This window comes from Temnothorax curvispinosus, unplaced genomic scaffold (assembly GCF_003070985.1).
Source record: "Temnothorax curvispinosus isolate PA1 unplaced genomic scaffold, ASM307098v1 QBEX01010844.1, whole genome shotgun sequence".
NCBI lineage: Eukaryota > Metazoa > Arthropoda > Insecta > Hymenoptera > Formicidae > Temnothorax > Temnothorax curvispinosus.
In genome coordinates this window covers 1,904-12,398 of record NW_020220624.1, presented here as the reverse complement: position 1 = coordinate 12,398, position 10,495 = coordinate 1,904, and the positions used below count along the sequence as shown (strand labels likewise).

The window sequence follows — 10,495 nt, the reverse complement described above, 5'->3', positions numbered from 1 at the left end:
AAGTAACACTCGCGTAAACGTAGTATTTGTCAAGAAATGACGAACCAATAAAAAATTGCTACCGTATAGCCAGACTAGAGGGATTCTACCGTCTATTGATATACATCTGCGCGTGCGCGTGTGCGTGTGTGTGGTGTGTGTGTGTGTGTGTAGCCCGCTTTACTGGTGAGACCATTCAGGATGAGGAAGAGATACGGGCGGAGGGGGAAGAGAAGAGAGAATTCGGTGATATGCTCGCGCAGAGCGAAGGGAAGCGAAGTTCGGCTCGTGCATGACGTTGATTTTACGATGGGGGAAGGACTGGAAGAAGTTTGACGACGAAATATCACGAACAGTAGGATTCGAGAGAGGGGGGGGAAAGGCGCGCGCATGCGCATGCGCACACCGCTTGGTGATGCTTCCCGGTGCGCGCGTAGCGTAACCACGCTTCTCACACGTCGCCGTATGCGCCATCGAGTCTGAATATTGTTGCGAACAATTGCCGCCGTAACAGTAGTTATACAGTTCCCTTTGAGAACGCGCGCGCGCGCAAAGATTACTGTGGTTAAAAGTTTCGAATTTCAGAAAGAGGCGGGCGTTTAAGTGAAGCTCTGTCACGGGCAATTAAAGGAGAGGGAGACCGAGTTTTCTCTTTCATTTTGGAAAAACAAGTGGCCGGATTGAGTTGTCGGCGTTGCTCTTAACACCACGTTTGACGACCGTGGCTTTTTTCCCCAATTTCAACATTGACGATATCGACTCTGGAAAACCAAGGAGATTAAAAGAGGCGAAGGAATACCGTATCCGTAAAGCAGCGAAGATCTATTTTGGAAGGAGCAAACGGTTTAATTAAAACGGCGTCACTTTTGACACATTTGGCAACAGTGCCTTTCACTTTATAGACATTCGTTGTGTTAATTTGGAAAAGGGGAAATTAAGAAAGTGAAGAAGTATCATTAAGGAAGAAATATCTCTATTTTTTATAAAAGAAAAAACTCTGGCCCCGCTTTTGATATATTTGGCAACAGTGTTTTTCGTCGACATAGTTTCCATTAATTTTGGGATCCTCGAATCTCGATCTTTGTGATTCTTCGGCGAAACATGAAGCTGGTAGTTGGGAGCGTGCTCAATAAAATCGGCGATCATCATGACACACATTTGATGTTACTTTCGCGACGACTATACTTTTTGGACACTTTATCTACATCTGTGTTACTCCGTGGACTTCAGGCACGTCCAACTTCAAACATTAATCTTAATTTAGCATACCGCGCAACTTTATGGCGTTCGTCTGAGATTGTCTAAAATACGTACAAATCCTATTACATTATCGTTTTACATTTATAAGCAATTTTGATTTTTCAGTTTTGCATTTGCTGCAATTTCATGGCGTCTGTTTATATTGTGTGATATTTTCTCATAAGTGATATTTTTGTAAATTTTACGTTCGCGTTGAACTTCAATTTCCATGATTTGCATAAAGGTGCCTTTTCACGTTAACGCTCGACGCTCATTTTTAGCAAGTAAAAATCTTCAGAAATAATATCTTTTATTTATATATATATCCATAAAATATTATTACTTGAAGATATTACTTGAAAATAATTAATATTTTACGTATTTTGAAGTCTATGTTTGATTGTACTGGGACGATTAACGACGATTCAGCGACGACGCTGAATATTAAACAAATTCAACTTCATTTCTTTGACGCTAGCGTCAAAGCGAAACCACCACGTTCACCTTGTTGACGCTCATTTTCAGCGTCTCATGAATTGGCACCTTAAGTGTATTTTATGTGCAACAATTTTTTGAATTTATTTTTTTAATTTTAATTTTTAACTATTTTGAAATTATTTTAATTTTTAATGTCTGCTGCTTGTAGGATTTATATAAACATTTTTATGAATTATATTATTACATTTTGCGCGTTCTTAATTTTTATAAGCTTTATATTTATACTAAATATATATTAAAAAATCTTTAGTATGAAAATATGTATATGAGTATCTTGAGTCTTGGAAATATAATTCTAATGCAATTTTTAAAGAATGCTATTTAGTAATATATGTATATATACAGGGTGTAACAAAAAGGTTGTCCGCTACTTTAAAGGTAAATAGTACATATCAAAATAATGAAAAAAGTTTTTATTAACATGAACTGCAAATGCGTCTCCTATCGAGTTATGGGCATTACAACTTTTGATCTTAAATTCGGTTTATTAACGAACAGAATACGTTTTAAGCTGTCAAAATACGTATAAAAATTAAAGGTGTTTAAAATGGCATCCTCTTGCATGAACAATACCGAACATTGTTCGGTTCGGTACCAATGTGAACAGGATGGATGTGCAGAAATACATAATACGCCTGGTATCTTGGAACGTATTAAGGCGAACATGAGGAGACGAACCGTTCAAATAAGATTGTCTATTGGCTCCCTTTGAATCCTCCAACTTTTATCTCAAACATTTTTCCAATAAACCAACAGGGTAAAGTGCATATTTCGGATCAGATCCTAATTCGGATCAGCAAATTTGAAATGTTTCTCTAGCCGACTGTACCTATCATACGTGAATTTTTTTTCACTAATTGTCTATATCTATAAGAGATAGCTATAGACGATAGTGAAAAAAATTCACATATGATAAATACAGTCGGCTAGAGAGGCATTTTAAAGGTGATCCGAATTAGGATCTGATCCAAAATATGCACTTTACTCTACTTTCTGAGATATTTGGCGGAGATAATTGACACACGAAATAAAACTCATCCTGTATATATTATACACATGCGTCATGCATATTATACTTGTAAAATAACATATGCAATTATTTTTATATATCATATAAAAGATGTATATTATATATACATAATATATATTATATATATATATATAAAAAAAAATATATAAATATATATATATATATATATATTACGAGTTTCTACTGATATAAAATCATGTTATAATATATATACATGTATTAAATTACAGAAACGATAGTGACGTGCATAGTGAGCAGGATGTTCAGTTTTCACAAACCAAAGGTGTATCGATCTAGTACAGGCTGCTGCATTTGCAAAGCCAAATCTAGCAGGTAAAAATATTATTAAACATATGTATGTGTATGTATAACATATGTGTGTGTATATATATTTTTTTTATTGTATAAATATATATATATATTTGTACAATAAAAATAAATTATAATAATACTCTATAGTTATTAATTGTTATTTTAAATTATTATTATAATTTATGTTGATAATAAGATTCTATATAATTAAATGTTATTATTTAATAAGAGTTAATATCATGATACATTGATACTACAATATTACACATGTATTTTATTATTATAATAAATCCTTGTAAATTCTTTTACAGTTCGAGATTCACAGATAGTAAAAAGTATGAGGATGACTTTATGCTATGTTTTCAACTTGATGAGAGGCGCAGCGGAGAGATATGTAATGCATGTGTACTTCTAGTAAAAAGATTTAAGAAGCTGCCTCCGGGAAACGATCGCAACTGGAGACATGTCAGTATCTGATAATGGATATTCTTATTTTTATCATTTGAATTTTGATGTTGCAAATACAGTATAAGTACCACAATTCATTATCTAATAACTTTTAGATTAATTCTTGCTTTTGAGTCTTGTTTTTATCACAGTATAAACAAATAATTATCTACTCTAAATTTTTCCTCTCCCTTATATGTGGAAGGTGCAAGATTCCAAATCTTTTGCTTGACAAATGATTGCTGCAATATGAAGATATCCATGATTTAATATTTTAAACTATTATATTACATTAACATTTAGATTGCAAATTTTTCTTAAAAAGAATTATCTTTGCAGGTTGTGGATGCCCGTGCTGGTCCTGGAATTAAGTCGCTAACAAAATTTAAGGCAAAAAATAAAAGGAAACTTAAAGATAAACCTGACAAATTTGCTAAGAAGAAACATGTCTATGTAAAAACAGAAGCAGATCGGGAACAAAGCCCATCGATAAGCGATGATTTGAACGGTTGGTTAAATAGAAATTTTGCTTCTTAATCTAATATATCAGTGGTCGGAATAATATTACTTTTGAGGCAATTTTCGAGAACTACGCCTACTTCTCTTCCCTTACCTCTCCGACGAGCTCTACAACGGCCGAGTGGAGAACAGATTAATAATTAGGAAGAGTGACCCTCGTACACTCCTGCGAACATGTGATAATCCCAGATGCTTGAGCGACACGCTTGTAAGGCTCGCCGGCCGAGCGGAGAGGTAAGGAGAGAGAAGTAAGCGTAACTCTCGAAAATCGCCTTGAATGTGCAAATAATTCCGACCACAAAATATATGATTCAACATTTAGAAAATATATTAAAAAGAAATTATATAAATAGAAATAGAAATTGATTTCTCAATAATATATTATTGCTAATATTTAATAAACGTATTAACAGTTTTTATTTTTTGATATTGTAGAAGATTATAGATTGGCAGACAGTAAAGCTTCGAGCAGATCGGACAGTATTTCGGACGACGACGATGACATTGGCGCTAACGAAAAACAATTAGATCTCGTTCAAGATCAGGATGTGAATAAAGACGATATTAATTTCTTAGATTTATCTTATTACAAAAGGTAATGGTAAAATTATATAATTTTTACAAGTTATTAAGATGATAATAAGAAAAATTTTTTGTTGTCTAAGAATTTTAGAAATTAACATTTAATATTAATTCTGTAAAAAGATTAAGTATTTGAAAAAGGCAGATAAAATAAATGGTGAAAATTTTGAAGAATTTAAAAAATTTTAAGCAGGAGCCTTAAGAATATATTTTATATGCATTTGATAGATGATTTAACATATATTATGTTTCGAGTTTATATATTCACATCTTTGAATATTTCTTATATTGCAGATATGTATCTCAAATATTTCTCATATTTCCATTTGCATATATTATATATATATTTTTGTTTTACAGAGAAATTATTTGCTGTGGCAGCATTTTCAGAGGCGTCAATGGTGAGGTCATAATGTATCCATCTCGCCTGAAACCTTGCATAAACATTGCCAGACGACAGCTTATTACTTCTTTAACAGTCGCCAGTCCCACTCACAGTTCTGCGTCCACCAGCCCTGTCCATGGTGTTGAATCGCCATCGTCAAGTCCAGATACAAGTTCAAAACAAACGAAGACCGATAGTGACTCTTCGTCCGATTCCGGTTACGACGAATCCTCTAATCAGGGTGAGAGCAAAATAGCGAAGAATGTTCAAGTTCAGGCAGATGTGAAAATGATAGAGAAAGCTGTAACACCTATAGAACTTGATCAGTTATCAAGTTGCAAAACCTTACAATCTGTCAACAACGTGATTAATCAGTCACTTCAGTCGGTCTCCAATTAATGTCGGCCCTTTATAGAGGGTTAATTTATTCCTTTACTTATGAAGACACATACACACACACACGTATACAGGGTGTCTGTTAGATAATTTTTTAATCACAGTTTTCAACAAAACTTTTAATCTGGAAAATTTTACTTTGGCACTAACTTCAAAGTTTTTAGTTCTATGATACATGAAGTAGATTTTTGACATCTGATTCTTGCAGTTTACTTTACTACCTTCGAGTTATTTTCTTAAATCTTGAAATATCCTTTGAATTTCAATTTAGAGACGACTTCCTCATGGAGAATATTCGAATTTTAATTCTATAATAGGCTTTGAAAATCCTACTTTACTTATATTTAAATTATTTTTCATTATGTTACTTTGCATTGTTAATACATGAGGATAATTAAATAATAATAATACAAAAAAAGTTACTTTAGAAAAGAACTTTTTTCAGGATTTTCAGGATTTAAGGGAGATGTTTTGTATGTTTAATCAATTCCAATACATAAAAGGAATACTTAGCAATGATGAAAAATTTATCTCGAAAGTGAGACTGTTTTTAAGTTGTGTTCAAAACATGTCCCTAGAAATCTATACAATTTTTTTTACCGAAAACATTTTTTTCTAAAATTAATACATCTCATACCAAATACAGTAATTTGTTGCAGTATAAACGCGTCACCCTGTATGACTATAAGCTGAAGTTAATTAAGTATATACTATCTCCGGGCAGCCAATTGGTTCTGAAAGAATTTCAAACCTTCGCTTTGGAGGTTTAAATGCCATTTGGATGCAATTTATTGTGCTAAGGATAATTATAATTAATTACAGCGATGAATGGACGTAAACCGCCATTTCTCGAGACGATAATTTTTAAGTCTTATATTAAGCAATATAAACACATCAAAGTTCTGTGATGATATTGTAAAGTAAGAGACGCTCAGAATTCTTATGCCGAACTGCGATCCGAGCTGGCGGTTTACGTACTCGCTTTTTTAACACGTCAAGTGCCACCGCTTAAGGGGAGAAACATACGTAGGGTGTGCTGAGACAACCAAAGATAATGTCACGATAAAAAAAATCATGATAAAGCAATGAAACGTTAATATTTACAAAATTTTCTCATTTAAAATTGAATATTAAGTTGTTAAAATGTCGACATTAGAAAGTTTCACGGAACATTCCCTTATAAATTTTTAAAGCTTATTTTCTTAGATTTAATTCTTTTAATATTCTTAGATTTCAAGGTTTTTGAATTCCTCGCATTTAATAAAGATGCGATTATTCTGAGAACAGTTGAAAAAAATATTGGACTTTTTCCTCTTTTTTTTTTTTGTTTCTTTAAACTAAAATTCGATAGAAAAACGAAATTTCATGTGTAACGATTTAGTAATTGACTCAATTGTGAAGATATATTGTGTAAAAAATTGGAATTTTAACGCTTTTGTCGAGAGAAAACTAAATTGACAAACAAAACATTTTTTTGAAAGAATATCTGATGGTTGTTGCGGGATACCTCGTAAAAGTTCCAAGCTGCCAATCGATCCTCGTCTGGGTTCAAAAAAGAAAGAGAAGGAAACGGGGGAAAAAGCGGAGATTTCTTGTATTTCCTTCCAGATCATGATGCTCCATGACGTAAACTAATTGTTAGCGGTCATCTCGACGACCCAGATCGATAGCAATAAATAAATGCAAACAATTGTATAGCGAAGCGATTGATAAAGTCTGTTTTTAGTCTATATTGAGACAGTATTAATAGAAAAATGAAAGATCTAGATAGAAGAATTGAAAGTGGCAATCAGATTGGCAAACTGGACCAGCGAATCTTTGTTTGATAAATAATTTTAGAGAATATGATACTTATATACAGAAACATTTCTATGGAAATAAGAAAAGACGAAGAGAAGAATAAATAAGTAAAAACTGTTAGTTCCTAGTTAACAAAGAAGAGATGGGCATGCTTCGATCACACGTTTAGCGCAAAATTTGTTCAATTCTCATTTTATATAGGACTTTCACTGTTTTTGCATTGTCAATGGATCAATTTGGAGTTGATTTTTCTATAACGGAAACGAAGAACCGACTCTAAATCAATTGTAAAATTTATAAATTAAGAATGTTTGAGCTCATATAAAAATCGAGGGATACATTTTTATTGGACAGAGAAAGGAAAATAATCGGAAATGGTTGTTTGACATAAATTGGTTAATCATTTTCGACTGTTCTCTTTAGCGCTAAACACGAAGGAAAAACGGGCTAAAAAGATGTACAAGCCGAGTACCTGCTGAAAACAAGCCGCAACTGTGGGGTTGTTTTCAGAATTTTTTTCTATTTTTATTACACGCACAAAAAGAAAGGAGGACCGACTATTTGATGAAAATCGTGTACGATTCGAAAAAAAAAGATCGACATAAGATCTGCTAAAGACAGGATTTATATATCCGTGGAACCGATAATTTATGGGGATTAATTAAGCCGAAAATTGGTCCGAAAATTCGTGGAATTAACAATTTTTTAACATACGTAAAAATTTTATTTTACTTAATTAATTTTTTAAAATATGCAAAACATCACATATTCGGTGATGTAAAATACTTAAGGGGATGCTGGAGCCGTCTGTATAACCGACAAAATTACCATTTTCTATGTTATCGACTATATCTGTCCTTGTATAGACAAAGATATAGACAAGGATAGCACGCTACATTGCACGCACACATACGATGCACATCGACATTATACTTTTATATTACGCTTCCAAATCTTGATTTGGAGGGTTTATCGATGTTTTTCTTGTTGTGCAATTCGGGGGAACTTGTTTTCGCGTTCGTACCAATGGTATATCTCTTATATGAAATACATCTTGTGACGAGCTGACAGCTCGCCGCAACTCGAGACGCCATATTGGGATAAAAGTAGGATAAAGAAATCTGTACTTCCGTAATTTTTTCTCGTTTTCTATATAAAATCGGAGTTCCCCCGAATCATTAATGTATGTACTGCAATTCTGGAGAAGGATTTTTAATTCTGTCAAATTAATACGACGCTACGTGCCGACAAAAAATGCCGGTAAAACAGACGGCTCCAGCATCCCCTTGTACTAAAAAAATTTATTGTATATTTTTATTATGCAGATGCAACGAACCACGGATTTAGAAATCATTATATTTCAAAAAGGAAGGAAAATGTAATGACTCTTGGCTTGAAAGTTGGATCTGATATGATGGGAAAGTATGTGCAATAATATTGTCGAACCCGTCCAGCACTAAGCGAGTCATTATTTTTTATATTATTCAACAAGAATCGAGCTGCTCATAAAATTCTTTTGAGTATAAGAATCAAAATTATTGAGATTTGGCGGTTATTGTAGTGGACTCAAAATAATCTTGTTTTGAAATTTAATAAAAAGATTAAGATAAATTAAATGTGATAAAATTAGATTATATTATATATTGAGATTTAAATTATAAAAATTAAAAGACATAAATTGATGTTAAACTTAAAATCATGACCGGCGATTATGCACAATTATTCAAAATTTTTGACAATCAAAGTTTTTAAAAAGATTATGGGTCCACCGTTGAGTCGCGAAATATTGCCGAGAAATACGTGGGGAAAAAAGCTCGTTTATTGCCCATCGGACTTGCGAAGGCTCCGACAATCGTATAATAATGTAACAGGAAGCGATAACAGTTTTTTCATAATCAAACATCGAAAAGTCTGATCTATCAAAGGATAACGCTAATCAATCACCTTTTCCCGTGATAGATCACATTTGTACATTCTTGTATGATCTCTATCATTTCTCTTTATTCTGAGATATAATATTGATAATTATTATTGTCTTCTCTTACTATGATTTATCGTAGTTAATATATGCGATAATCGAGGCTGGATCATATAGCAAGAAAAATATAAATTTATATTTAAATTAAATTTAGCATTAAATATTTGTTATAAATATTTAAATATAAATCTATATTTGAATTGAATTTAGCATTTAAATGTATTTATGAAGCTAATAAGCTCGGTAAAACTCAGAAAGCGGGTATGATTCCGTCTAGATTACAAAACAAATAGTTTTTTTTTATTTATTTATTTCATAAGTCGACTTATTTTTACTACTAAACATAATATTCCTTTTTTTATGTAAATTTATACGTACATTGTATGCACATATATTTTTATATGGCTCAGTGATCTTTACTTCGTGATTTTTTTAACACTGCCAGAAAATAAATGCGGTTGTCAATGAGAGATAACGGGAATTGCAATGGCTGGCAATATATCGTGCAAGTTATTTATTTCTCATATCCTTAAGTGACGAATTAGTATTAATTACTAATTTTGGCTATTAAATTGGTATTAATTAATTAATATTTTTAAACATTATTAGTATATTAACGGTATCTATATTAATTAATTGATATCAATTGTTAGTCAATATATTAATATTCATTCAAATAAATTTTATCAACCATACTAAATTTAAAAGAAATCGCAAAATGTTTTCACATTCAAATGTGGTGTGATAAATGGCGTATCAATATAACAGAAAAGTATTCGAATATATTTAGGAAAATATTCGAGTTTTAATGAAATGGAGGAAAAACGATTAAAATGTAAATTCAAATTTTATTTATCAGAGGATATATATATAAAGATATATGATACTGTATAAATATACACAAGTATATGATACAAAAATTTACAATGGAGTAGATAAGATATGATACATGGAAAAATACAAAATATATGAACACATGGTATAAAAAAACAATAAAACTGTAAAATTTTATACATGTAATATATCGCGGAGACAAACTGTAAAAGGAGCGAAAAACCAACGAAGCTATTTAAATAAAGAAACTTTTAATATACTGCAAATTTAAAGTCGCAAATTGTAAAAAAAATTCTGCAATTCTTAAATTGTATAATTGTGTAATGCAGTTTTTACAGTAAAAAACGTTTACAATCTTAAAAAGTCTTTTAAAAAGCAGATACAATTAAAAGTTATACTTGGAATTTATTGTAAAAATGTCATTTATATATCATGATTTTATAGTTCTGAAAAATTATTTCTCTTAAATTTTATTAATTATAATGTTTGGAAATCC

At 31.7% G+C, this 10,495-nt stretch overlaps 1 protein-coding gene across 1 annotated transcript; it reads left to right on the top strand.

Moving 5' to 3' along the window:
• The first annotated feature begins 2,980 nt into the window (after positions 1-2,980).
• LOC112460823 (SIN3-HDAC complex-associated factor-like) lies at positions 2,981-8,044 on the top strand. Its single transcript, XM_025025709.1, has 5 exons — positions 2,981-3,079; positions 3,370-3,523; positions 3,845-4,013; positions 4,460-4,619; positions 4,967-8,044. The coding sequence occupies exons 1-5, from the start codon at positions 3,006-3,008 to the stop codon at positions 5,388-5,390; spliced, it is 981 nt and encodes a 326-aa protein (XP_024881477.1). The 5' UTR covers positions 2,981-3,005; the 3' UTR covers positions 5,391-8,044.
• The last annotated feature ends 2,451 nt before the right edge of the window (positions 8,045-10,495 follow it).

What these genes read in the sequence shown, in the direction of transcription:
- LOC112460823 (XM_025025709.1), top strand. Translation starts at nt 3,006, where the DNA reads ATGTTCAGTTTTCACAAACCAAAGGTGTATCGATCTAGTACAGGCTGC. An exon ending in ACGATCGCAACTGGAGACAT is followed by an intron (nt 3,524 to 3,844) that starts GTCAGTATCTGA and finishes TTATCTTTGCAG; the next exon opens with GTTGTGGATGCCCGTGCTGG. An exon ending in GATAAGCGATGATTTGAACG is followed by an intron (nt 4,014 to 4,459) that starts GTTGGTTAAATA and finishes TTGATATTGTAG; the next exon opens with AAGATTATAGATTGGCAGAC.